Here is a 27,960-nt window from a genome sequence, read left to right as displayed (position 1 = left end):
TTGAACATGGCCGAATGTAAAATGGATATACCGAACTCTGCATCCCAAACCACGTGCGCTCTCTTGACAGGAGGAGAGCTTTCCCGCAAAACCCTCGAAGATGGTGGTGCGATGGGCGTTCCAGACTGCCTCACACAATAGCTGCACACATCGATCGCGCTGAGGGCGCCATTTGAACGTGGTGGTGTACGCACGTGGGGGGGGGGGGGGGGGCTTGGTTAGTTTGACGTCATAGGACAACATCAACGACATATTGCATTTGCCACACTGACTCCTCGGCACCGGCGCTTGTGCTACGCCAGTCGTTATCGTGTGTGGTTGGTGTGATCGCATAGGTGGTTCTTTATTCTGTGGCTTAGGCCTGTCGAGGCATGGTTGGTGTTGTGATGGCTGCAAACGCGAAGAAGCAGACATCCCTGACATCTGCCGCGAAATTAAAAGCAATCCAGCACGTTGAGAATGGCGAAAAGAAGTCGAGCGTCGCCTATGCTTTCGACATACCAAGGAGCACTTTGAGCACTCTACGGGTTTCCTGAGCCGCACTGAAGAAGCTTCCAAGGAAGCAACCGAAGAATCGGCGTTGGATGGCAGAGAGGAAGCTCGAAGAAACCTGGAACCAGTTGAAGCGCTTTGTCGGTGCTGATCCACAGAGCATGTGCATTGACGACTTCGTTGGCGGTGACGACAGCACCGGAACAGTGGCGGAGTTGACAGACGTGGGCATCGCAGCAGAAGTTGCTGCTGAGCAGCCAAACGAAGACGCTGCCAAGGTTGACCCTGCAAGCGCCGATGTTGCCCTGCTCCTGACTGCAACTGAGGCTGTAACTCCTTTGGCCTTTGTACGCTGCTACTGCCGCACAATAGAAAGCGCTGGACTAACGCTTGTCGATCGTTCAGACTATGTTGAGGATGCCGTGGTTAGGCCCGCGGCTGCCAATATGAAGCAGGCTATGCTGCTGCAGTACTTTCACGCAAAGAAGTAAGTACTTTGTTTGAAGCTTCAAGTGAGTATCTATTGCGCCACGATTGGTTCATTGACTGATTTGCACTAGTGTTTGACACGTTTCCTATGTGATTTTATATACAGTAGGCGACGGGTAATTTGGACTCCAATAATTAGGACTTGTAGGATATTTCGGACCTCGATGAGGCACCGTCAGTCACCCCACAGAAGCACATACATATTCGCGACGGATATTTCGGACTTCAAAAAAGTCCAAAAGTTCGATTTTTCGGACTAATTTCAGTCGCCTGCGGGCCAAAATCGGCCATCTTATCAGCTTTTTGACGGCGCAAAAGGCGCCATCTTGGATTGAGGTGGATTTACGCTGCAGTTGGATTGACATACTTTCGGTACCACATTGTTGCCAGTAGAGGTCCCTGTGATCTCTGACACTTCGAGGTGGCAGCCGGATTGTCATTGCTGTCAACTTGCTTTTGTCGCAGACGTTGTTCCGGGCAGTGATCACTTGTCCCATATGTTGAAAATTGGTTGTTGGGGGAAGGAAATTGTGCAGGAGCTATCTCGCATCTCGGCAGGAAGGGATAAAGGAGGGACTGAGAGAAGAAAGGAAGAAAGAAATAGCCGTAATGGGGGGCTCCGGAATAATGCGACCACCTGGGGATCTTTAAGGTGCACTGACATTGCACAGCACACGGGGGCGCCTTTGCGTTTCACCTCCATCGAAACGCGGCCACCGCGGTGCGGTTCCAGCCCGGGGACTCCGGATCAGTAGCCGAGCGCCCTAACCACTGAGCCACAACGGCGGGTCTCATACGTTCGCCATTCGTCGTTTCGTCACTTGGGTTTCTCTGACCACATCGATCAGTCCTCACGAAGTTACATCTGTTCGCAGTTTTGTGATTGCGTCCGGCGGTTCCGCCACTTTGAACGAAAAGTGCCTTATCTTATCGTGTGTTTGACGAACGGTGTGGTGCACACTCGGGATGTGGACAACATGGCCCCGCCGGGTCCGTCAAAGAAGCGTGGGAAGTATTCCAACTAAATGCGGTGACCTTGCTGTCTAGCATGTAAAGTGAAAGCACAACTTTGGCACAAATCGTTGCCAGCAAGAGAAATTTCCCGCAAGGTAAAATAAGTGACATATTTAAGCCAATTTCATATCAATAAAGTGATTTTTTTTTGTACTTCACGAATTTTTCGGACTGTTCGGTTATTCGAACCATTTTTCGGGTCCCTTCGAGTCCGAAAAATCAGTCAGCAACTGTATCGAATTCTGGCTATATCGAACTATTCTGCGATCACTGTGCAGTTCAATATATTGAGGCTCGACTGTATATCTGAAAGCAAAAAGATTCGCAGCGTGTCACTCGACATACTCAGGCAGACAGATTTTGTCCCCAAGGCAGGATAATTTTTGTCTGAGCAACTACTGTCATCTGCAATAAAAACAATATTGTTACATGACAGCAAGCTGATGAATACACCGCGACAAGACAGATGGCTATGACATGATTTATCGGCGGAAGGCCTGGCACGAGCACCCCTGCCTGCGCCACGGCCCACTTTGTCGTCTTCTGGTCCATTGAAATATCAATATGAATAAATACACAAACAAATAAAAATATATACCAACAGAAACCACAATTTCCTGATCCCTCGCGTATGACGCCGCCAAATTTTAATGCTCTGACATCACAATGTCCATTCATTTTTTTTTAATTTTCTATGCACCTGCAAAAAATAACCCTCTGGGTTTTGCATTGCAAACCTGACTTAATTGGCTTTCCCAAGACCTGCATAGACTATTTGGGCAAGGAAAAACTTCTCAAGAAAAACACGAAGTGGCGCTTGCATTTTGCCAAGGGACCCACCCGAACTTGATCTGGTCGGATCCGGCCAGGAGCGCCTGCACCGTCCACTTGGCCAGCTTGCAGGAGTTGTTCTTGAGCTCGTTGGCCAGCACAGCTCCACGCTGGGTGTCCAGCTTCTGGCGCCAGTCAATGCCACCCGAGTAGCGGGGGTCCCACTCGTTCAGGGCCTTGATGCTGACAAACTGGAGTTCCCCATTGGGGCCCACCATGGCACCGTCGTGCTCACACCGCACGATCAGCCCCACGTTGTCGCCCAGGTCAAACTTGCGGTACCTGCACCACCAGCGTTCCAGGTCACACTACTGCATCCCTTGCAGCAGCTTATCATGCATTCACCCAGTCTTTTTACAGCGACAGTTGTTAAGTGCACGTTTCCCAGTTCTCCGGTGTTGTCAGCATAGCATGAAGGACAAACAAGGTGCAAAGAGGAGTGGCACCCTCCAAGTGCAACAACATGAACTAACGATTGCTATGCTCACGTTTAGGTGGCAAAGGGGGCGCTGCTCTGTGGCAATGCGAAAAGCACACTCACCAAAACGAACAGCTGTCGCTGAATCTCGTATTAAACAGGTGTGACAACTGGCAGCATTATTTTTTTTTTTTTGTGCAACATCCAGTTAAACCTCTATATAATGAATTCTGTCAAAACGGCACTTTACTTCACTACATTGAAATTCACTTCATAAGCATGCAAAAAATCCTCCAACACATGTTGCCGGACCACTCACAGGAAAAGCCTCTATGTGTGGTGAAGGTGGTCCGTTACTTCTGCGTTTTTTTTTTTACCTTTCCGACAATAACATTATGTGTTGTTCATCTGACCATAGAAATTTCGCCACGACTTCTGAGCTCACAATCAGTTTATGCACATATATTGCGTCGAGCACCTCGTGAGCAATAGGGACAGTGCACCTGCCTCAATTTTTGGTTTTGCTGTCATCATTCTTTTACAAGTTCACGGAAGCATCACCAACACAACATGAAATGACAGCACATTCCGCTACCACCGTCTTGTGGGAGGGAGGCAGGGAACGCAGGAAAGGGCGGCAGGCCATGCCGGCTCCCCCATTTCTGCATTCCCCTTTTCAAACATATCTACGAGAGCATCAAACGTCCCCAGTAAAAGGAAATTAAACCCGCTATGCACCCCATCACCTTTCCACTAAAAGTAAAGCAATCCTTTGTTTGTCAGCGGGACAGCAAAAAAATTTTTATAAGCGGCAATTCGATACAAGCGACCACCCGAGAATATCTAAAGCAGTCGAGCTTTGTTTGTGCTGCAACTGCGTGGAAGTCAGAATACAGTGTAATCAGTGAAGCAGAACTTTATTCAGGTGCAAAAAAAGGCAGTGAGCTTTGGCTGTTTCTCATTCTTACTGGGCTCGTGCACCCCTGCTCTAATCTGACCAAGCAATGCACGAGGCCACAGGCCGCCACGCATCCATTCAGCCTTCGAGGTATTTCTAATCGCGTAGGCAGTGGCCGCTTTTATGGGGGTCTTCTGAAGTCTACAAGAGTATCGCACTGGAAAGTACCGCAAATGCTGTGGCTGGAGTCTGAGGTTGTGTTTGTTGTGGTCAAAAAAAACTATTAGCCGCTCATTGTGGGTACGCAGCGCGATTGTGAAAACTGAACGGTTTTGCAGTAGGGGCTTTGCATGATTACAGTAGAACCCCGCTGTTACGTTCCTCACTGCTGCGTTTTCCCGGCATAGCTCCCATAGGATCCAATGTATTGGGGTACCCCCGCTGTTGCGTTGTAGCTGTGAGAACGTTCCCGCATGATACGTCGCAACTGGCACCCCAAACCCGGCCGGGCAACATGCGCCATTTTGACGAGTCTTGGCCAGGCTTGGCTCCGGAATTGGCTACAAGACCATGGCCTCCGAGATCACCCCCTTGCATGTGCGTGGGTAATCTCGGAGGCCATAAAAAGCCGCACGCGAGTTGGAGAGATTGCCACTAGATGGCCACTGCCTCGTCAGCCGAAGCGAGTAAAACCCGCGGCCCGCAGCAATCCAGTCTTTCTTGTTTGTGCGGTTCAACCAATCCGAGTCATCGTGTCCTTCCGTCAACACCTACGCTGCCTACGCCTCGTCGGGCCTCGCTAACACCGCGAGTGATTTGTCGTCCTTTGATGGCGTCGCACAAGCGCAAGGCGCTTTCCCTCGAGGAAAAGCTGGATGTTCTCAACGCAGTCGACAGGCAGCCAGCGCGGAAAAGAGTCGACATCGCCACGGAAGCTGAAAAGACGGAAGCAGCCTCTCATGATCAAGAGCTGAGTGAAGCTTTGAATGCGCTGGGTGCCACGGGAGTCACGTATGACGACTACGTCGCCGTGGATGCTGCTGTCGTGACATCCGAGTGTCACGCCGAGATCGTTTGCAGACTCGGTCGCGAGTGAAGCCTCAGACCTGTGATGACGATGAGGAGCACGAGCCGCATGATTCCGGGGAGTTGGCGGACCCGAGCTTTGGAGAAGCCGTCGCGGCTCTGTACCTCCTCCGCAGGTACGTCGCACCTCAAGCGACGCTGAGAGCAATGCGGCTTTCCAGGCCATCGAGAAACGCGTGGTGTTTTCCAGCGAGAGGAAAAAACGGCAATCGACATTCTCAATTTTTTTAAGACCTAAGCTCACTTGATGTCGAAATAAATTGTTTCAGGCAAAGCTGCACTGTTTTCATTAATTTTCGGACCTTTCCTCACTGTTGCGTTTTCCCGGCTGCTACATTTTTTTTTTTGCGGTCCGGTGAAAAACGTAATGAACGGGGGGGGGGGGGGGGGGGGGGGGGGGCGGGGTTCCCACTGTACCGGGAAATTTTTTCCCTAAGGTGTGCAGCTGTGATGTTTGCAAAATGAGTTTTTCGGTGCACAGTTGTCGACGACACATGTGCTAATTCAACAGTTTGAGTGTCGGTGTTTTGCGCAGCGTCGCACCCGCACCGTTGGTATAGGAAGAAAATTCATTGACACTACCACGGATTTAGACAGTTTTGTCCTAATCGGATGGTGCGAATCAAGCATGACTGCCCTGAGAAAATCAGCGGGGAAACACCATGGTTGTGTTGACCCGCCATGTTGACAGCCTGATCGCTGCTGGAGACGCTCGGATTTTTCGTGTTTTCGGCAAGTTATCCGTCGATTTGCACAGTCAAAAGTGCAGCGAAGCTAGGGGCAGTGTTTTATTGCGATGCAGGCTGATTATGGTGAGCGGCAAGCAAATTTCTACACCAACTTCCCCAAAGTCGTCTTCCTGATTTGTTAACTTAGCTCTTCGCGTCGAACATGGCAATGGGCAGGTGACCAGCAGTCATTTGTGTCAAGGGCAGCAGCTCGACAACACGTTGTTCACACTTGCAAGCGCGACCTGCGAGTCGCCTTCTCATTTGACGACTACGGCAGCCAGGGAGCAGCTCAGTTCGTTGCCCGGCGCATCCGCGGTTGGCGTTGTTGCTGAAAGCTAGGCTTGCTCGCGACTCGCAAGTCTGAATAGGCTCATAGTCGGAGGGACACTTCTTTTGTACTTTTTGGCATGTTTCAGCACCAGAAGTGCTCTTTAGAGCGGTAAAATTTTTGCTTATCAAGAGCACCCCAAGGAAATGCCAGGGCACAAGTCCTTTTGGCCACTTTTCGGCATCCAAGAGGACCGCGGTTTTCTGGCATATCAAAGCGTCGGGAAACTTTATTTTTGTGTGGATTCTACCACGGGGACACCAGCGATGTGACTGCGACCGATTCGGGCGCGCTGCACCACAGAATTTGACAGGTTTCTTTCACTCTGCTGTAAACTGCTGGGGGCACTCTGCACTCGCTTGGTACTCGTTACTGTTACTAGGCAGGTCATCGGCCGTAGGTTTGGCACTTTAGTGGCCTGCTCTGTGGCTGCATGAGACTAATTCGTCGGGCGGTACTAATTTGACACTGCATGCTCAAAAGGGTCGCCGCCCGACCGAGCGGAGACATCGCCACCGCTCGCCACTTCGCTCTAAGCGGGCCAAGCCCTTCGTGCGCGTCGAGTAATGTGACTTAAAATACATGTGTTTGGGTCGGGACTGGAACAGATTTCGAATAAAGCGATATTTCGAGTAAAGCAATTTCATTATAAGGAGAGATTACTGTACATGAGCCTTAGCATAGCACGATCCACTGAGTGCATTTATGCATGCCTTTGTGCCTGCACACACATGATGTGAGCAGAAAGCCAGGTTGTGAGGTATGAAGCTAAGAATGGCTCCACAGCCAAAAGGCGTGCCGGCGCACTGATCATTCCAGTTCTGGAAAGGCCTAGCACAGCACATGGCAGTTAATAAAACCCCTTGCACTATTGGCCCATGCACCTCTGATGAGTGTGCAACAGCCAGCATGCACTGGTCAGAGGGCACCCATCTCTATGCCAAACAACGGTCCAGCCATGTAGTTCCATCACCAGACCACAGGCAATGGCGAATGCCTGCCATGCATCAACCACACAGCCGCATTATTTATAGTCTCTGGCCACCCGAGCCCAGCTGTATTTACAGCTACATGCCTTTCCAGACACTCCTCACACAGCGGTTGTGAGAAGGCTTCATTGCGAAGGAGGCTATGGAGACCCCTGCCACTAAGCAGCAGCTCTGCTTCGACACTCCTGACAGGGTGCACACTGTAAAGCATTTGACAGACGCAGGCGAAATTGTGCCCACACAATAACTGTGCACCAATGATTGCCCAGTTCCTCATCAAATAAGATTTACCACGTTGCAAATGGGTTGTTGGCCGTTGTCAGGAAGGAAATTTGATAAATCAACCTCTGCACAACTGGGACGTCCTTCCCAGTCTTTGACGTTCTGAATTGATGAGGCTTTACTGTACAGGCCAATCACGACATTCCCTGAATGATTGCTTTGCACAAGAAATACCCTTTAATAAAAGCACTATTGTAAGAAACTAAGACTGCACTGGAAAGAATTTGCCGGCGTCACTGCTTGATAACCGATGAAGGCAGATTGCATAGCAAGGAAGGGACCCCCAACTTAACAGTCAGTCAGGCATCTTTGCCACAGTAGAAGTGTGAATGCTGCTTTTTGGAAAACTCTCACTGGCCTCACTTTTCTGGCTACATCTAAATACGCCTTAAGGTTGCATATGTGGTTCCATATGTGGTTGCATGTTCTTTCTGAGAATAAATTAGTCGTCACTAGCATCTTGTTTCGTTTACTTCCTCTCGTGCAACTGCGGTATATTCTGTCCCAAAGCCGTGAACCAAATCAGCCCGCAACGGGTTCAGCTCAGGCCAAGACCAATTCCTGAGAAGCAGTCCCACAATGGTACAAGAAGGGACAAGTGGCGACCAATGACCAAGCCAACCGGCGGAGCCGGCAACCCACCTGTAGGCCACCGAGGCCACCTCTCCTTCCTCATCGTCCTGGATGAACGGGTTCACATTCTCAAAACTGTGCTTGTCTTCTCCCTGAAGAGAGAGAAAAAAGAAAAGAGGTGAGGATCAAAGAAAGAGCCAGTACAAATGTGGGGAATGTTTCTAACTACACAAAATTCTCAGCTATGAAAGCAAGACAGGCAAGGAGGAGTAGACAGTCTAAAGAAACCTTTGGCAACATAAATGAAGGAGGCTGCCGCCTACACAAGCACAATGCAAAATTGCGACCGACACAAGGTACCACATTCACCAAATAAAAGCAACTGAAATTATAGGTGGGCACTTTCATTTTTTAGGTTTTATTTTTTTGCAATTCGGGGAGTACGAATCCAGCACTATTCTTTCTGCTCAAATTTCGGAACATATTAGGTTATGTGGAGAACCTGTTTCCCCGCTGCATTTCGACGGGGCCCATCGTCGCCATCTTGTGTCAGGAGAGCACCAGCTGGGCGAGGAGGTAAGTCTCCCTCAGGGGGGAATTTGAAGCAGCGATGGGAGCGCCACCTCGAAGTTAACACGAAATTTTACGTGAGAGGAATACCAACGATCGCAATGAGCAACCGCAGATGACTCATCGCGTTGTGCTCCAGCACCATCGGCGTATCTCCGTTGCTTTCGCTTTTGGAACACCATACCACGTGGCACTACAACACTTCATGCTCGCGTGATTCCAGTGCCAATAGCTCTCGCACGCCGGGAGGGGGGACAGTGAAGAGTGCCAGCGACGAAAGGCGAAAAGCCCATTTCCTTGGGCAGCAGCGGCGGCGGGCAGACCGCGAGAGGAAACATGCGGGCAGAAGAATGTGCCTCCGCGGCTGGTCTACGGCAGCAGCGCCACCGCGCGCACTCTCCTCTAGCTCAACCAGTGCCCCCGCCTCTCCCACTCTCCCCACCCCACTTGCAGCAGCATTGCGCGCGAACCGCGGCCGCGCCAGTCGCGCTATCAGTGAAATCGTGGAATGTTTCTCCATGTTTATGACTTCGAGTAATGAGGTTTTACGTAAATACTTTCAAGGTGATTTCGCCTACATTTATTTCTTATTTTGGTTTCCGTTCTGCATTGTGCTCTCAGGTCTCCTTGCAAAAACTGCATGTAACAAAAAATCCCAGACTTTCAACTTCATTATATCCGGGTTTGACTGTACTGCATTACTTCATCCTCTAACCCTACCATCCCCTTGTGAAACACTCACACATCTGACCTCTAAAATGTGCATTCAATATTGCAGCGGCTTCTCAGCAGGGCTTTGTCATTATAAGTTCAATTAATAAAGCAAATGTGCGTTTCCGATCGCTACCTGTGCTCCAGATACTTGGATCTGAGATATATTTTTCAGTTGAAAATGTAAAAATATATTTTTACACCTTCAAATGAAAATGTAAATGCTGGCACAAAGTTGGTAAACTAAATTGCCCGCTTTCACTGCACATCATTCATAGTTAAGACTTGCACGAGAGACCAGTTTTTTTGTTTTGTTTTGCAGTTTTGCCACAAGAGTAGCTCCAAGTGAAATTTTATGCTTGTCAGTGAAAATTCTCATGTGCATGGCATGGAAGTAGCACAGCTGCACCCTACTCACCATCTTGAGCACCTGCTGGGAGAAGTTGTGGTTGATGAAGGTGGCCTCCAAAGCCAGGTTGCGCGGAGAGTTGATGCTGTTGCCCTCCTCGTGCGGGGGCTCCGATGCGGTCTCGTTCACCGTCAGCAGATCTGCAGAGGGAACCAGTGGCCTCAGGACTGACCGCAATGGATGGTGCTCACAAATCCACTGTAAGCAGGCTGTGACCCCTAGCCTTCTATGTGCTGCAGTGTTTGGTGCGGACCACTGGTGGCAACCGTTTAGAACAGACAACCAATCCCCTCCACATTCGACCTGCACACATACTCCAGCCACACCTTTCTGCTAAGTAAGGCAACCAGGAAAACAAATGCAAAAATACACAGCAACCCGCTATGGCGCATCCACCTATGCCATCTATGCCAGTGTCCAAGTGTCCCTGAATACTGCAGCGCTGGCTCACAAATGTTCGTCAACGTGTCAATAAAACCATGGCATATCCCTTACTGTCTGAAAAAAAACAACAGAACTTTGCAGTGTACCGTAAAAACCGAAATATAGGTCGAACTTTTTTTCAAAAACCATGGTGAAAAGTCGACCCCCTTCTTATATACCGGTCATTGGCGGAAAAACTACGGAAGTCTTGCATTAATGGGCGGCTGAAGTCAACAGCCTCCATTACCATCGCCATCAGCAGTGCGGCGTGGCGACGTTGTCGCACCGCCATCTTGCGTTTCCGCTGTTTGGTTAAAGGCTGCTTTTTCACATTTTGTTTCAAAATGAGCGGAAGCCAGTGGAAATTAACCGTCGCCTTCAAGAAAAACTTTATAGAGTACGCGGAAGCTCACGGCAACCTGTCGGCACAGCGGGAATTTGGAGTATCCGAAAAGAGCATTCCGTACTGGCAGAGGCAGAAGCTGCATATACAACTTGCAGCAACCAGAAAAAAACATCATTTCATGGGCGGACCCCAGCGTCTCCAGAATTGGAAGGAAAGGTTGTGCTGCGTGCAAGATCGCTGCCTGTGACTGCCGAATGCATCTGTGTGAAAGCGGTATAGATCGCGTGTGCCTCTAGACTCACGAGGGCGCAATTCAAGGGCTCACCACCCTGGGTGCGGTGATTCATGAAGAAGAAGTGCTTTGCTCTACGGCGCTGTACTTCTGTGTGCCGGAAACAAACACGCGGGTCGATGGGCACGCAATACTGTTAAAAAAAAAGTGGCCGGGTGTACATACGAGCAACATTTAAATGAAAATAGATACTGTAACCATTGTGCAACCTGTTGTGTCACATTTGTTTCAAGGTAAGGGTCTCTTTCGGTGCTTTTTCCATTGAAAAAGATTTTTTTCATTTTTAGAACTGGTTAGTTGGGGGGTCGGCCTATATTCCGGTCCTATAGTCTGGTTTTTATGGTAGTTATGCTTTGCCAAGGTTTTGGCGTTCGCTACAGGGCATCGAATTTGGGCGTAGGACAGTCTCTGACAGCACATTGGCGTGAACTTCACTGGATGAACCTACACTCTACATGGGAGTAAGCTGTCCTCTAACACACACACCCCTGTTTTATAAAAGGGTGTGTGCTACTTCCTTCCTTTTTACTCCTTTATGTTTAGAGCGTACATGTCCATGCTGCTGTGCAATTACACCTAGAAGTGGAAACTGCCCTGTGAGGCAAACGCATTGTAGCACCAGAAAAAACGCATGGGATCCCCATTGCTTTGAGAGCCACTCATTTCTTTAGGTCTTTGGGAAGAATCGTAGAGCAAGCATGCTGATCTTTTTCTTCACTGATGGCAGTTCTGTCCTCGCTTTGTCGATTTCATATGCTGCTGATTGCTTGTTCTGAGCAAGAGCTGTATCCCTGAGCGTACAGCGATGGAGAAGAACCTACCGTGAGCAGCTTAGAACGTCGACCGTCAGAAACCACATTGCAGGTGCCAGGATTTCTACCATGCTAACAGGAGGAGGTATTGCTGTGCAGTGTGGTTGTGCCATAACAGACAGCACAAGAAAGCAAGCAAGCACCAACATGTGTCGACAATTAGTACTGGGTGGCATGCGTGTGCATGTGTGTGGCTGTACGAAAGAAAAGTTCACAGGTTGCTATACCTGCCTTGTGAAGAAAAAATAAGGCTATCGACAGAATCAAGAGCTAAAAGGATAACAGATGCTGTCATCATCATCATCAGCCTGTCTACACCTACTGGAGGACAAAGCCCTCTCCCATGTCTCTCCAATTAACCCTGTCCTTTGCCAGCTGTGCCCACTGTGTCACTGAGGGCACGGGGAACTCCTCAGGGTGCTGTGCTGTCTCCTATCCTCTTTAATATAGCCTCCTCCAACTCCCCCACCAACTTTCCCAAATACCCGACATAGATTTCAGCCTCTATGCTGACGACATCACTATCTGGGCTAATCGAGGCAGTGATGCCGACATCACAACCTACAGTCGGCCCTCAACATCATCGACTCATACGCTCACGCGTGCACGGCCTAGCCTGCTTCCCTTCTAAATCAGAACTCTTCTTCTACTGCCCCAGGCTGCACGACCCCGCCAATTCTCCTATCTCACTCACTCTAGGAAACCACCCCATTCCCCTGGTCTCCAAGATTCGCATCCTGGGCCTCGTCCTTCACTCCCACGGCGCGCATGGCAACGCCATCCAAACTCTCCAGACCCAAGCCCAGCAAGCCACCTATCTCATTCGGGTCTGCAAGAGTGGAACAATCTCCGAGCCACACAGCGTACTCATTAACCTACCTCCCCTAAAAGCAGAAAAAGTGGGACCGCATCAACGCGCTCCTCAGGAACTGCACAAAGGTCGCCCTCCGCCTACCCCCCAACACCTCTACTGCCTGGCTCCTCAACCTCTGTACCCACAACACATTTGAGGAGCTGGCAGAAGCCACCCTAACAGCACAGCTGACTCGCCTGTCGAGTACCTCAGCAGGCCGCACCCTACTCTGTCAGCTAGGCATCACCCCGATCACCCATCCTGCCGAGGGGTTCCCCTACCTCCAGACCTACGATCCCATCTCATCATCCTTCCAATCCCTAAGAACATGCACCCCGGGCACAACGGAGAACGCAGGGCAGCCCGCGCCAAAGCCCTGCACAAGCTCTACGGCAACAGTTCCAAGGTAGCCTACGTGGACGCGGCAGCGTACTCGTCGGGCTCCCGCATGGTCCTCGCCGTCGCTAACAATCAGGCCCGATTAATTGCATCAGGCTCCATCACCACAGACTCATCCGAAATTGCAGAGGAAGCGGCCATTGCACTCGCTCTCATCTCCACCTCTGCCACCAAAATTCTCTCACTCAAAATCTGCCCTATCCAATTTCGCCAAAGGCCTGATATCCAGCACCGCGGCTCGGCTTCTACGCTTCTGGCACCCCACCCGCCCTGTAACCCTTATCTGGACCCTCGCACACCAGGCCTCCCAGGTAACAAAGAGGCCCATTCCCTCGCCCGAGGTCTCACTTTACGGTCCAGAGTTGGGCCTCCTCCGCCATGCCAGGAGAGTCTGCTTGAGTTCAGAGATATTCTTAACTACTGCTTAACCCAGGCCTCCCACTGGCGCCGACTCCAGACCCGAACTGCTCCCTACCCTATTCTCCTTCATGCCCGCTACCCCGATCAATTCCTTTCTTCTTGTAAGCTCTGCGGGAAATCGGGAGACTTCCTTCATGTCCTCCTCACATGTCCTGCCTTCCCACTACCTCAATCCCCAATCACGGCAGAGTCATACTGAGAGACTCTCCTGGCCAGCTCCACTGCTGCTGACCAGCGCCAGATAATTACCGATGCCTTGAAGTGGATTGTCCTCCAAGGGAGGTCCTTTGCCCTGTAAGGGCAGCCACACCCAAGGTTTGCCTCGTGCCATGTTAGGGGGTTTGCCCCCCCCCTCTGTATTGCTTGACAGTAAATGTTTTCCATCACCATCACCACCACCGTATGCCTGCAAACTTCCTAATCTTTTCTGCCCACCTAACTTTCTGCCGCCCCCTGCTATGCTTGCGTTCTCTTGGTATCCACTTTGTTACCCTGAAGGATGAGCGGTAATCTTGCCTTCGCATTACATGCCCTGCCCAAGCCCATTTCTTCCTCTTGATTTCGATTAAGATGTCATCAACCCACGTTTGTTCCCTCTCCCACTCTGCCTGCTTCCGGTCTCTTAACGTTGCCCCTATCATTTTTCTTTCCATAGCTTGTTATGCTGTCCTTAAGTTGAAGCCTTTTTGTTAGCCTCCATGTTTCTGCCCCGTAGGTGAGTACCGGTAAGATACAGCTTTTGCACACTTTTCTCTCGAGGGATATTGGTAAACTGCCGTTCATAATCTGAGAGTACCTGCCATATGCGCTCCACCCCATTCTTATCCTTCTAGCTATTTCTCTCTCATGATCCGGATCAAGTCTCGCCACCTGACCTGAGTAGGTGTATTCCTTTACCACTTCCAGCACCTCGCTACCAATTGTGAACTGCTGTTCCCTTGCTCGACTGTTGAACATTGCTTTGGTTTTCTGCATGTTAATTTTTAGATCCACCGCTCTGCTCTGCCTGTCTAACTCACTGATCATGATTTGCAGTTCACCTCCTGAGTGACTGACCAAGGCAATGTCATCAGTGACCCGTCACTTTATTACACACGAGCTTCTTCCTCCAGTTACCTGCAGTTGCTTTGTTGCACTCCTAGTGCAAGGGGGAAGCAGCAGGGATTCTCACTGTGACTGCCCCAAAGCTTACACAACTCCACCCCACATTTCTAACTGCATTCCAGACAATGTGTTAAGCTAGCCACACCATACCGTCGGCCAGGCCGGCACTCACCAAACTCGGAGTCGTCCCGCTTGTCGAAGAACAGCTTGTCATTCACACGCTGCAACAGGCAGAGGACAGAGACAATGCTGACAAGAGCCACACATGACAAGGCACACTTGAACCGGAAGAAGAGAAATTTTTCCCAGCAGGAGCCACACAGCATTCCTGTTTGCCACCTACCTCTACTAGCCCTATTTAGAACTATGAAAATGCCAAATACCAATGGGTAATTTCCTACAGGGATGCAGAAAGTTTTGTACCAAGTGCTATAGTGGTTGGAAACTGGATACCAGGATAAACACCCGAGAGGGTGTGTAACCATTTTCTGCAGCCAAGATGCACATTGTGCTCAGAACTGGGAGGAAAACTCGTGCTATTAGTACAGGCGGCAAAATCTGTCTCCATAAAAATGGCAAATCATGTGAAATATTATTTACTGCATTCGCTACACGGCATGAAAAAAAAAAGTACTTATAAATGATATGAAAGATGCCACATTCTCTGACAGAAAGAAATCACTGCTAGGCACAGCACACTCTCAGAAAAAGCTGCGTCTGTCTGTGTACAATGTGCCTAATCCCCTAACACAGATATTTTTGAAGACGATTGAAAAAACAAAAAAAAACTTTTAAACGAGCCCAACTCTTAAACTGGACGCAGGGTGCCAGAAAACACACAGGTTGCACTTGCCAGGAGACAGAGATGACAGCAGGCTTATGATGAGCCTGGCTTATCCGAATCCATTACCAGGGAGGGGGGGGGGGGGTCATAGGAAAAAATTTTTACTAATGAAGCCACAATTTTGAAATCTTCTGGAAACACGTATTTTTGCATGCCGGTTCCAAATGTGCAATTAAATTTTATGTAACACAAGACCTTGTACACTTATGTAACATTAGGTAACTTTTTGCACAGAACTTTCAAGAAATTTTTTGCAGGGAACTTGCTAAAATGCGTGCCATTGCTTTCTCTCAACATCAAGGAATGTATTAAGGGTAAGACTATTACCCTGCCTGTCATAGAAATTTTAATTTTGAAGTCGCTGCTTCAGAAATGCGAAAAAAATTCCAGTTAACCAAAGTGAGCTTCGAAACCCTAACTCAACTGCTACGATAGACAGGGTAATAATTTTACCTTTATTTCATTTGTTGACCTCGAGAAAAACCAATGGCATGCATTTTAGCAAGTTCCCTGCAGCACAACTTCTTGAGACTTCTCTGCAAAATGTTAGCTAACTTAATATATAAGGGCACAAGGTCTTGTTTTATGTAAAATTAAATTACATATTTGGAATCAGTACGCAAAAACACATGTTCCACAAAGATTTCGTAATTGTGACTTCATCAATAAAAACTTTTTCTTAAGACCCTCTTCCTTTCTTAAAGGTGTCCGATTCAGAAAGAACAATTGGGTGCAGTGTAGAGACATGCCTGGCTGCAGGCGCTGTCCAGGGTACCAGACACCCTCTCCCTCACCTGCACAACAATGTCCCAGGAGTAGACAGAGCGGCCCGCACACATGAGGCAGGCAATGATGGCATCTGTGGCAAACACTTTGTTGTTCTGCCCTTCCGTCTTGGCCAGCTGCATAGAGGAGGAGGAAAGAAGGAAAAAGCGCAGTCAGAACCTTGGCCTTCCACTGAAAGCAAGTTTCACCACTGCACTTGAACAGCCACGCTGTGAGCAAGGCAGTGAAAAGAGAAGACACGCCAGTCTACCTCATCAACAAGAGCACTGGCAAGTGTGAAATCCTCTGCTGCGACCGACGCAGTAAAACCGCATCATTAAGAAATTCCCTCTCCATACTTAAAGAAAAAAAAACACATCAAAGTTTTGTTACGTTTGTCTGACGTGTGTTTTAGGAGCCTCACCTTGAAAGTTAACGAAAAGCAACACGCAGTTTCACATTCACATGCAGAGAGTGCACTAGTTGCCACCGCCAATGCAGAGCTGTCTTTATTTGCTTTGCAGGCAGACATTCGCCAAATAAAAAGGTTTACGGTTTATGGGTGTTTAACGTCCCAATGTGACTCAGGCTATGAGGGACGCCGCAGCGAAGGGCTCTGGAAATTTCGACCACCTGGGGTTCTTTAATATGCACTGACATCGCACAGCACATGGGCCTCTAGAATTTCACCTCCATCGAAATTCGACCACCGCAGCTGGGATCCAACCCGTCTTTCGGATCAGCAGCCGAGCGCCATAACCACTGAACCACCATGGCGGTGCCGAATAAAAAGTTCAGAGTTTCATGCCTGCACGATTCTATGTCGTTAACAGTTGTGCTTGCTGCCAAGACCTTGTGACAATAGTGAATTTATGCGGTGGAACACAGTTCAATGACCACTGCTTTCGAAATTGCTGCAGCATGGCAACAATTTTTTGCAGCTCTGTCAAGTTCTTTACTGCCTGTATAGTGCCAGAAATGCCAAAGCAGAGTTTCTCCAAAATGGTCAACGGAGGTAAAATGCAGTAGAGGCCTCTCAGGCATCGTCACATGCCAGGGGGCTGCACCACATAAACAAGCACCTACCATAACCCAAGCCAAGCACATGATCAAATGTCATGAGTTTATTTGTTGCTACACAACTGAAAACTCATCCCTCATGTCTATAGCTGAATCTTGTGCCCTTATGCAGAAGTTGAACATACCATATTTACTCATATGTTTACTGCTCACACAGCCATCAGCTGAGGCGATATGATCGTAAGTAGATATCACTGCTTGTTGCATGGCGTCGACATAACTCTCGTGTGACTTCAGGCTGTGGCCACAGTATGAGCCGAGTTGGGTAATGAGATCTGCGGTCAACCTGCCTTTTCTGCCTAGGCTTTGTTTGCTGTCTGTCTTGTGCTTTTGCATCAAGTTGCGGAGCACTGTCCCCACTTTTTTTTTGGAACGCGACTGACGCAGTCCTCCTTCACAACCTCAAGAAAGTCATAAACTTGTGCTTCCTGTATGGCACTGAATGTTCTGCTGTCCCCATCCTGCATGCCGTGCTTTTGGAGGGACCTTTCAAAGCGAATTAGGCCAGCTTCCACCTCCATCTGCCCAGTTTTACTTTCAGCATTTTTTTGACACTGGTGGCTTTCTTTCCATTGAGCATAGCCCTATCACGCTTTGGGTCATTGTTCAAGCCCAAACAGAAGTCGAGAACATATCCCATGAAAAGCTCCTTGACACCTGTTTGTGAAGAATGACCTCGAGTCGTGCATGAGCCACCCTAGCAAGGCACAAGTCCTCAGAGAGTGCCTCCACTTCCCACGTGCACTGGCTCATGGCAGCTTCAGCCGCCTGTGAGGCTTCAGGTGACGTCGAAATGCTTTGCTGTGCATGCCACAATGATAAAGTCCCATTCCCGCAAATATGTCGTTCAATGCTGCCTGGCCGTTGCCAGTTGAGAACCTCATGCGACAAGCAAGCATGTTGATTTCAAAGGGACTGCACTTCTACTCTCCTTGAGCTCCAACTTCCTGCGATCTCGTCGCAGGTATCGCACACGACGGTGAACTTTGTTGCAAGCCATAATTACAATCACCATGGTGCAAATGCACGGGGCGCTCAAAAGAAAGTTTAGTGCATACAGGCCAGCAACCACGTACGACACCGCAGGACCCGCTGCCGACGTCTATGCAGACGCCGCAGGGTATGTTGCCAATGTGTGTACCAATGCTCCAGAAACAGATGCGACAAAAGGCTCTGTCTTCCGCACTGTCGATGAGAAGACGAATTGTCACTCATTCACGGGCACTAGCTTTCATCACATCATTATGGCTGACAATTCCAGCGTGGATGCACACACGGTTGGTGTCGGCTCCAAGTGCACTTTCGTCGTTCTTGCCTGGAAGCGGAGCCGGTGACAGCCCCAGCGACGCGTCATTGTTCATGGTGCGAACGTCAGACGGTGGCCACGCGCCAACCGTACTTTGACCTTCACCCTGCAGAGGTTCCTGGTGTGTTGTTTTTTCTTCCGTTTCCAGGCACCGAACCGACGTAGCGAGAGATACTTCGTCCACCTTCCAGGCAATGCAAACGTCGCATAGCAGACTCTCAAAATGGCGCCATGCTCCTTGGACAGATAGCATAATCAGAAGCCTAACCAATCACAGAGCACTATTTTGGTCACCTGGCTTTTCTCACCAATGAAAATGCACAGCGCATGTTCTCTTTGTGGTCGTTTTGTATGTGAATGAAAGAACCATCGCGTTGCTTACAGATTTAAAAATAAAAAGGCCGCCACAGACTGGAAGACGTTGAAGTAACGAGCGTTAGCTTTATCGGCCATGAGTAAAACGAAAGTCTTTCCGAATCCAGCGGGGACAGTGAAGAAAACCCTCAGCGGTTCGGAAGAGTAAAATAACTTTTCCACCTAGTGGAGCGATCGACGCCTAGCGACATCTATCAGAGAAATTACAACACACGTGTAACCGTTGTCGAGTTACACCCCGCAGCTGGTACACAGCCTGCAGCATTCGCAATGCAGAAACAGTCACCGCAGCTGAGGAGGTTGCCATTGCGCTCGCGCTAGCCGACCCTAATACCAAAGTCGTCATCAGTGACTCTCAACAGGCTATTCGCAATTACGATGCTGGCCGTATCTCTTGCCAGGCGTTACACATTCTACGTTCTACAGCACCCTGTTACGTCTCGCCTACCTACGACGCGCGGTATAGCCGGCGCGGATGCAACGGACGCCGCGGCTTCGTTCATCGCCGCCGCGACGCCTCCCGCCAAGCGCGTCCAGGCATGTTTCAGTGCCACGTGTCGTCGTGCGTGCGTGTGTGTGTGTGTGCTTGTTTTGCCCACGCTTGTCAAAGCGCGGCAGCCGGGGAGAGGAGCTCCTCAACTGGGAGGCGAGGAGGTCTGACCGGCGCCGGCCTGGCGGACGCGCCCGTCACGCCTGAACATGTTCAAGCGTCGCCGTATCGGATGACTCTTCCCAAGCCGTTCCCTCTTGCCCTCGACTCCGAGGGTATAAAAAAAGACAGCTGCGCCGGACGCGAGAGAGACTTCGATTCCTTCCTTCGAGTAACGTGGTCGCCCTGACCGGCTGCTCTTTTGCGATGCCAGAATAAACAAGTTGTTCTGTTGCCAGTCGAGTCATCCTTTGCCGGGACCTTCGGATGTTTCCAGCTTTGCCCCAGGCCGCCAGGCCAACGCTACCCTTGGGGCTTACAACCCAAATGCAACAACTGGTTGCCAGCGGTGAGATCCCGACAACGGAGGCCAGCAGCGAAGATATGCGGTCAACTGTATGCTGAGCAGCACAACGACCATCCGGGAGCAGTGCAACGAGCCCTGTGTGATGACTGGTTGCCTGCAGCGGAACGACTGCGCTGAATTCGTGGCTGCGAGGTTTGGTGAGTGCGGGACTTTCTTCTTCTGAGTTTTGCCAGGCTTTTGTTAGTGTCAGAAACAGAGCTGGTAATTGTGGTTGTCGTTGCTGCCGGGTTAGTTTGCGGCAAGACAATAGTAGGCAGTAGAGAAAGCAGCATTCGGAGCAGCCATGGATTTGAAGTCGTTGCGCAAACCGAAATTGCTGGAGCTTGCAAGAGAGTTGGGTCTTGATGTCTCAGACAAACTCAGAAAACCAGAACTGCTAAGGGCGATTCTTGAGTTGGAGGCTGAGGATGACGAGCTGTCGGAATGCCTTGAGACCATTGAGGAGAGGGAACAAAAAGAGAAAGAGGAGCGCGAACGTAAAGAACAAAAAGAGAAAGAGGAGCGCGAACGTAAAGAACAAAAAGAGAAAGACGAGCGCGAACGTAAAGAACAAAAAGAGAAAGAGGAGCGCGAACGGAAAGAACAAAAAGAGAAAGAGGAGCGCGAACGTAAAGAGCAAAAAGAGAAAGAAGAGCGCGACCACGCTTTAGAAATGAAGCGTCTCGAGGTAGAGATGGAACGCGCTCGTAATGGAAGTCAGGCACACGGTGCAGGAGAACGGGTATCGTTCAAAATGACTGACCTGATGCGGCCGTTTAAGCTTGGAGAGGACATTGGTTTGTTCCTGGTTAACTTTGAGCGAACGTGCGAGAAGCAGGGGTTCTCTCGGGAAACGTGGCCACAGCGCTTGCTCACTTTGTTACCCGGCGAGGCGGCCGACGTAGTCGCTCGCTTGAAGAGAGAGGAGGCAGAGGATTTCGACCAAGTGAAATCGAGTCTGCTAAAAAAGTACAGGCTGTCAGCGGAGGCGTTCCGTCGGAAGTTTCGGGAAAATGAAAAAGGCAGAAATGAGTCATATACAGAGTTTGCCTACAGGCTTATGTCAAACATGCAGGAGTGGCTCAAAGAAGAGAAAGCGTTTGGTGACCACGAGAAAATTCTGCAGTGTTTCGGGCTGGAACAGTTTTATAGTCGGTTACCTGAGAACGTGCGGTACTGGGTCTTGGATAGGCCAGACGTTAGTACAGTGGCTAAAGCCGCCGAGCTAGCCGAGGAGTTTGTGACGCGTCGGGCTCGCGGAGCTAAGGACGGTCAAAAGGGTGAATTTGGTTCCAAGTCTGAGAGGCCGAAGTTCACACCCATGAGAGCAAGGGGGGACACGCGTAGTGCGGATGCGAGTGAAAGCAGTCCGACCGAACGTAAGGAGACGGCGGCAGCCGAAGCCGAACGCAGAAAGCGGTTCGAGGCGAGGCAAGCGCGCGTGTGTTATACGTGCCAGAAGCCGGGTCACTTTTCGGCGCAGTGTCCAGAAACAAAAACAAAAGTCGTTTTTTTGTCATTATGCAGCACTGACGAGAACATGAAGCTTCTCGAGCCTTACATGCGAGACTTCCTCGTGAACGGGAAAGAGTGCCGAGTGCTTCGTGATTCCGCAGCTACAATGGATGTAGTTCACCCCTCTTACGTAGAACCTGATATGTTCACGGGCGAGTGCGCATGGATCAAGCAAGCCGTGGAAGCTCACAGCGTGTGTCTGCCCGTAGCAAAAGTGCTCATTGAAGGACCTTTCGGAGCAATTGAGACGGAGGCAGCAGTGTCATCTATGCTGCCCCCCCAGTACCCGTACCTATTTTCGAACCGGTCCGATCACCTCCTGCGCGAGAAGGGTCTTTTGTTTGGTGAGGCTAGCGTTCAGGCCTTAACCGGATCAGGAGTTCGGGAGCTCGCTGCAAAGGCGGTAGTTGAGGGGCCGACGTTGTCAAACAATGAAAAAGGGTCGGAGGCGCAGCAAGCTGATATCCAGAGCACGTCCGAACTGGATAAAATTGAGCCTGTAGCGTTGAAGGCACCAGGTACTGGAGAGGAAATGCCCGACAAGGGAAAGTTAGAAGAGCTTCCGGTCGAGCTTCCGGGACTAAGCTCAGTGACGAACAGGGAAGACACTGATCAGGTCATTAGTGACTTACTCAGTAAAGCACCGCTGTCGCCTGAGCAGAAAACCGAACTACACCAACTCTTACAAGAGTTTCAAGGTCAGTTCTCTGAGAGGCCTGGTAGGACTTCTGTCCTTACTCATAATATAGAACTTACCTCCCCAGAGCCAGTACGATCCAAGGCGTACCGGGTGTCACCCCGCCAGCGCGATATTATGGAGGCTGAGGTAAAGAAAATGCTACAGCTCGGTGTTATTGAGGCGGGTGAGAGTGATTATACCTCCCCTTTGATTTTAGTTGAGGTACCGGGCAAGGAACCTCGTCCTTGCGTCGACTACCGCAGGCTTAATTCCATTACTAAGGATCAAATTTATCCGATCCCTAACATCGAGGAGCGCCTTGAGAAAGTTAGTAGCGCTCAGTTTATTTCCACCCTAGATCTTGTCAGGGGTTATTGGCAGGTTCCACTTACAGAAGAGGCTAGTAGGTATGCGGCGTTCATTTCACCAATGGGAACATTCCGTCCTAAAGTTTTGAGTTTTGGTTTGAAGAACGCGCCATACTGCTTTTCAAGCCTCATGGACAAAGTGTTGCGGGGACAGGAAGAATTTGCTTTACCGTATTTAGACGACGTAGCGATATTCTCCGCATCCTGGTCTGAGCATATGGCACACTTGCGGGCAGTGCTAACCCGCCTGCGCGAAGCGGGCTTGACAGTCAAGGCTCCCAAGTGCCAATTAGCACAGGCAGAGGTTGTCTACCTCGGTCACGTGATTGGACAGGGTCGTCGCCGCCCCTCTGAAATAAAGGTGGCCGCTGTGCGAGACTTCCCGCAACCGCGCACGAAGACCGATATTCGGTCGTTCTTGGGTGTCGCCGGCTACTATCAGAGGTACATCCCCAGGTACTCCGATATCGCGGCTCCCCTGACGGATGCTCTAAGAAAAACAGAGCCCCAAACAGTCGTCTGGAGCGAGACAAAGGAGAGAGCTTTTAGCGCCCTAAAGAGCGCCCTAACAAGCCAGCCTGTGCTACGATCGCCAGACTATACCAAAGGGTTCGTTGTTCAGTGCGATGCTAGTGAGCGAGGCATGGGCGTTGTACTGTGCCAAAGGGACAATGGAGAAGTGGAACACCCCGTCCTGTATGCTAGTCGTAAGCTGACCTGTCGTGAGCAGGCGTACAGCGCCACCGAGAAAGAGTGTGCGTGTCTCGTGTGGGCCGTTCAGAAATTGTCATGCTACCTAGCCGGCTCGAGGTTTATCATTGAGACGGATCACTGCCCTCTCCAATGGCTGCAGAACATCTCTCCCAAAAATGGCCGCCTCCTGCGCTGGAGCCTCGCTTTGCAACAATATTCCTTTGAGGTGCGTTACAAAAAGGGGAGTCTCAACGGTAACGCCGATGGCTTAAGTCGAAGCCCCTAACGTAGGAATCCGCCTCAAAGTTGTTGGTTACTGATGTTTTCTTCCTGAGGCAGGATTTTTAACATATTGCTTTTGTTTAGTGTTTCAAAGTGATTATGTGCTTTCTAGTGCAATTTTCCAATTTGTGGACGCGTTCTGAGTGCTGCTTGACTACTGTAAGGAACTAGGCAGTAGTATAAAAGGGGAAAGAGCCTGGCAGAGCTTAGTGAGGGTTGTCTCGTGCTTGCTGACTGAGCGGTTGCGTTTCGGCGTAGTTCTAACGCTTGCTGGGAACGAGCACAAAAATGGCAACTCTCCCGAAGTGACTTTACAGTGTCCTATGTGATCCTGAACCCGAGAACGAGGCCTTCTCTGTGCGCTGCGCTCAAGCAACGTCGAGGGACGATCGGTTTCGATTACGAGCATCATCGAGCGACATCCCTCTGGACAGCGGATGCAGTCCCCTGACCATCGGGATCTCCTTCTCCCGGCGGGGCGGTCTGTTACGTCTCGCCTACCTACGACGCGCGGTATAGCCGGCGCGGATGCAACGGACGCCGCGGCTTCGTTCATCGCCGCCGCGACGCCTCCCGCCAAGCGCGTCCAGGCATGTTTCAGTGCCACGTGTCGTCGTGCGTGCGTGTGTGTGTGTGTGCTTGTTTTGCCCACGCTTGTCAAAGCGCGGCAGCCGGGGAGAGGAGCTCCTCAACTGGGAGGCGAGGAGGTCTGACCGGCGCCGGCCTGGCGGACGCGCCCGTCACGCCTGAACATGTTCAAGCGTCGCCGTATCGGATGACTCTTCCCAAGCCGTTCCCTCTTGCCCTCGACTCCGAGGGTATAAAAAAAGACAGCTGCGCCGGACGCGAGAGAGACTTCGATTCCTTCCTTCGAGTAACGTGGTCGCCCTGACCGGCTGCTCTTTTGCGATGCCAGAATAAACAAGTTGTTCTGTTGCCAGTCGAGTCATCCTTTGCCGGGACCTTCGGATGTTTCCAGCTTTGCCCCAGGCCGCCAGGCCAACGCTACCCTTGGGGCTTACAACCCAAATGCAACAACCCTCTTCCACATCTCGCTTACTTCTTTGGGCTCCAGCCCACGAGTCGCTCAGCGGAAACGCCCAGGCACACACTCTCGCTCGAGATCTCAGCTGCCGAGCCGAGAGTATGATCAGCCACCCTGCTTCCGCTGACACTAATATCCCACGCGCTTCACTATCTCTACTCACCACTTACACGGACATACTCCAGCACTACAGACTCCAAAGGTGCACATATCCTCCCGCACACCGCGATCTAACAAGGCGCGAGGCCGTCCAATGGCGCAAACTACAAACTGGCAGCTTCCCACACCCCCTCTTATACAGCAGGATCTTTCCGGAACAGATAGCCCCCATGTGTAAACACTGCTCAACTCCGGCCACACTCATACACATGGTGTGGACTTGTCCACATTACAACAGAGACAACGCAAACACCCCAGAGACGTGGGAGTCTCTCCTGTGTACTTCCAAGCCAGCAGACCAACGCTGGCTTATCCAGCGCGCGGTGGAGGCCGCGGCATCCCAAAGGATCCCCGCCGACCTCCTCTAAGTCAGCGCAACCGGTCCTTTTACTGGTCCCCTGTTTTTGGGCGCAATAAAAGAGTTTACCTACCTACCTACCCCATCAAGATATGACCCAAACAGAATTTACTTCGTTTGGGGGGTCATGGTGGGCCTGGAATTCGGCTTGCAGTGCAGTATGGTAACGCTTCAATTAGTAATTGCATGTATACAATGTTTACATATTATGTAATTGAGGTTTTATTCCTCCTATACCCCAAACCATATGGTTTTATTTGCTTACAAAATTCGGTACCCAACTGTCCCCGGATGGGTGCCCCTTGTTGTCGGAGTATACATAGCGGAACGAATGTATACATATATAGTGGTCTCGTAACGGGACCGCTACCAACTTTAATGGCCGCTACCTTGGATTCGAGAAACCGAAACTATGCCACTATTTCATCCCCTGACACCATACTCACATAGTTCCACCTCTATACACCATATTGGACCGTGACGTCATCATTGGCAGGTGGTTGTTTCTACAATGCTATTGTAAATGGCGCTAAAAGCCTCAATGCGAGATGTGCTGTTTTCCAGTCGCTGCCACAGATCTCAGGGTGGTAGCAGGGCCCACGAAATCTCAAAACGTGATGAGTGGTTGCTGCCACAGATGGTGCTGTGATCTCAGGGTGGTAGCAGACCTCACGAAATCTCGAAACGTGATGAGTAAGAGTTAAAGCTAACGCTCTTAAAAAAAAAGCTGAAGGCACAAGCTTTCCAATAAGACAGAAGAGCGTTGGGGGCTGCGCGTAGGTACCGAGTGGGTGTGGGGCATAATTTGACTTCAATTTAAGGGGGGAAATTCAGTCTGTAAATAAAAAAAGAAGCTCTAAGACCCATGTCCCCCCTTAAGGGGGGAAATTTGATGAAACTGTACAGGCTTATTAAGTTTTTTGTGCTGATTTCAAATATGCAATTCGTTTATTTCTAGACCAATTAGTTCCTGAGATAATAATATATATCATGCCATTGTCTGCTCAAACAATAGAAAAAATGGGCCATCAGAAATTAAATTTTAATACGTGGGTGAATACTACAATGTCTGAGGAATGCAACGCCGCAATAATAATAATAATAATAATTGGTTTTTGGTGGAAAGGAAATGGCGCAGTATCTGTCTCATATATCGTTGGACACCTGAACCGCGCCGTAAGGGAAGGGATAAAGGAGGGAGTGAAAGAAGAGAGGAACAAATAGGTCCGTAGTGGAGGGCTCCGGAATAATTTTGACCACCTGGGGATCTTTAACGTGCACTGCCATCGCACAGCACACGGGCGCCTTAGCGTTTTTCCTCCATAAAAACGCAGCCGCCGCGGTCGGGTTCGAACCCGGAAACTCCGGATCAGTAGTCGAGCGCCCTAACCACTGAGCCACCGCGGCGGGGCAAGCAGTTTTCAAATTAAGCAAATGATATAGATTTAGCAGCCTAATGAACTTGGTGCTCGCAACATGGTCATTGGAGTGAAAAAAAAAAGAAAATAAAAAAATTAGAACGGTGAAAATTAAAAATCTGTTCCCAGTGTTGCATGCCTTACGCTTCCAGCTGCACAATGCAAAAAAAAAATTGTAGCTCTAGCTGCTCTAAATGCCGAGATACACCTTGAGCAAACTTCCAACTTGACACAAAATACAGCTTTGAGAAAATGGCAAAAAACAAGCAGAACAATATTTAAGGGGGAACACCACTCTTAGAAATATTTTTCTTATTTCTTGATATATCGATATTCATGAAACGTACCCAGTTTATTTATTTCAATATGCTGATTTCAAATATGCTTTTATTTTTTCTGTGAAACAAGCTGTTCTCAAAATATTGTGCAATCTTCGTTTCGAACATGCAGGTAACTTAATTTTGTAACGGTAAATGCCATGGTGAAGTTCAGCATATAGACATTATCTTGAAGGTCCATGGAGTGCAATAAGACAAAAATGGTTGCTTTAGGCCCATTAGAACAGAAGTTACAGCACAGTAAACTTTACTAGGAAAAATTCAATATGGTGGCTCAGACTAAATGTATTGTTTTAAAATTATGCTGATTGGCAACTGATCTTGATTTAGTCTTATTTCACTCTCTGTGAGTTCATCTTTCCAACAAAAAAAAAAAAAGAATTATGAAGCTAGACCGTCTAGAACCAGAGATATCATCCCTGTACTATTGCTAATCTGTCAAAATTGGCGTTTTGAGAAAATGACAACAAACATTTCCTGCCATCTTTATGCGACAGGAACAACTTCAAACTAATAGGAATGCACCAGGGGCATAATCAGGATGCATTGCATCTCTCTGCTGCCTTTTTGCCATCTTAATGATGCCCACAGAAAACTTTCGCTTCTTGGTGAAGCCTCAGAAACAGACGCGACGAAAGGCTCAGTCTTTCGCGTTGTCACTAGCGTGAATTCAAAATAAAGTATCACTCGTTCACGGGCCCTAGTTTCGATCACATCGCTATCGGTCATAATTCCATCATCGATGCATACGCGGCTGGTGCAGACTCGAACTGCACATCGTTTTTGCCCGGGAGCAGAGCCGGCGACAGCACTGGCGATGCGTCGTTGTTGACGACGCGAGTCCGCGACGTGCTTTCACGGCCGTTCACGATGCGGTTGGCAGCTCTGCAGTAACATTTTGACCTTCCCCCTACTGAAGCTGCATCAATTTTCGAACTGCGTTTCCTTCGTTTTTGCTAGGGAGCGGAGCTGGCGACGGCACAAGCGATGTGTCGTTGTTGACGGCGCGGGTCCGCGACGCACTTCATGGTCGTTCATGGTGTGGTTGGTAGCGTGCCATCCGCACTTTGAACTTCGCTCCGCGGAGGCTGCGATAGTCCAGGCTCCTTGTACCTTTTGCGTTTTCTCCGTTTCCGGGTGCCGAACCGATGAAACGAGTGATACTTCATCCACACACGCCGCGCGGCAGACTCTCTCAAAATGGTGCCGCGCTTCAGGAGCAGACAAGCTTAACCCGAGGCCTACCCAATCACAGAGCGCCATTTTGATC

The 27,960-nt window shown here is 49.8% G+C and overlaps 1 protein-coding gene across 1 annotated transcript in view; it reads right to left on the bottom strand.

The window, feature by feature from the left end:
- eIF3d1 (eukaryotic translation initiation factor 3 subunit d1) overlaps positions 1–27,960 on the bottom strand; it is a 54,934-nt gene that overhangs the window by 13,072 nt on the left and 13,902 nt on the right. Inside the window, exons 6-10 of the mRNA XM_077635216.1 lie at positions 16,109–16,216; positions 14,643–14,691; positions 9,831–9,961; positions 8,201–8,283; positions 2,836–3,108 (exon numbers count right to left, since the gene is read on the bottom strand). Coding sequence (XP_077491342.1) covers positions 2,836–3,108; positions 8,201–8,283; positions 9,831–9,961; positions 14,643–14,691; positions 16,109–16,216 — 644 coding nt within the window. The remainder of the gene's footprint in view (positions 1–2,835; positions 3,109–8,200; positions 8,284–9,830; positions 9,962–14,642; positions 14,692–16,108; positions 16,217–27,960) is intronic.

The sequence above is a fragment of the Amblyomma americanum genome, chromosome 8 (genome assembly GCF_052857255.1).
Source record: "Amblyomma americanum isolate KBUSLIRL-KWMA chromosome 8, ASM5285725v1, whole genome shotgun sequence".
In the NCBI taxonomy this organism is placed as follows: domain Eukaryota; kingdom Metazoa; phylum Arthropoda; class Arachnida; order Ixodida; family Ixodidae; genus Amblyomma; species Amblyomma americanum.
This window is presented reverse-complemented; position numbering and strand designations above follow the sequence as displayed.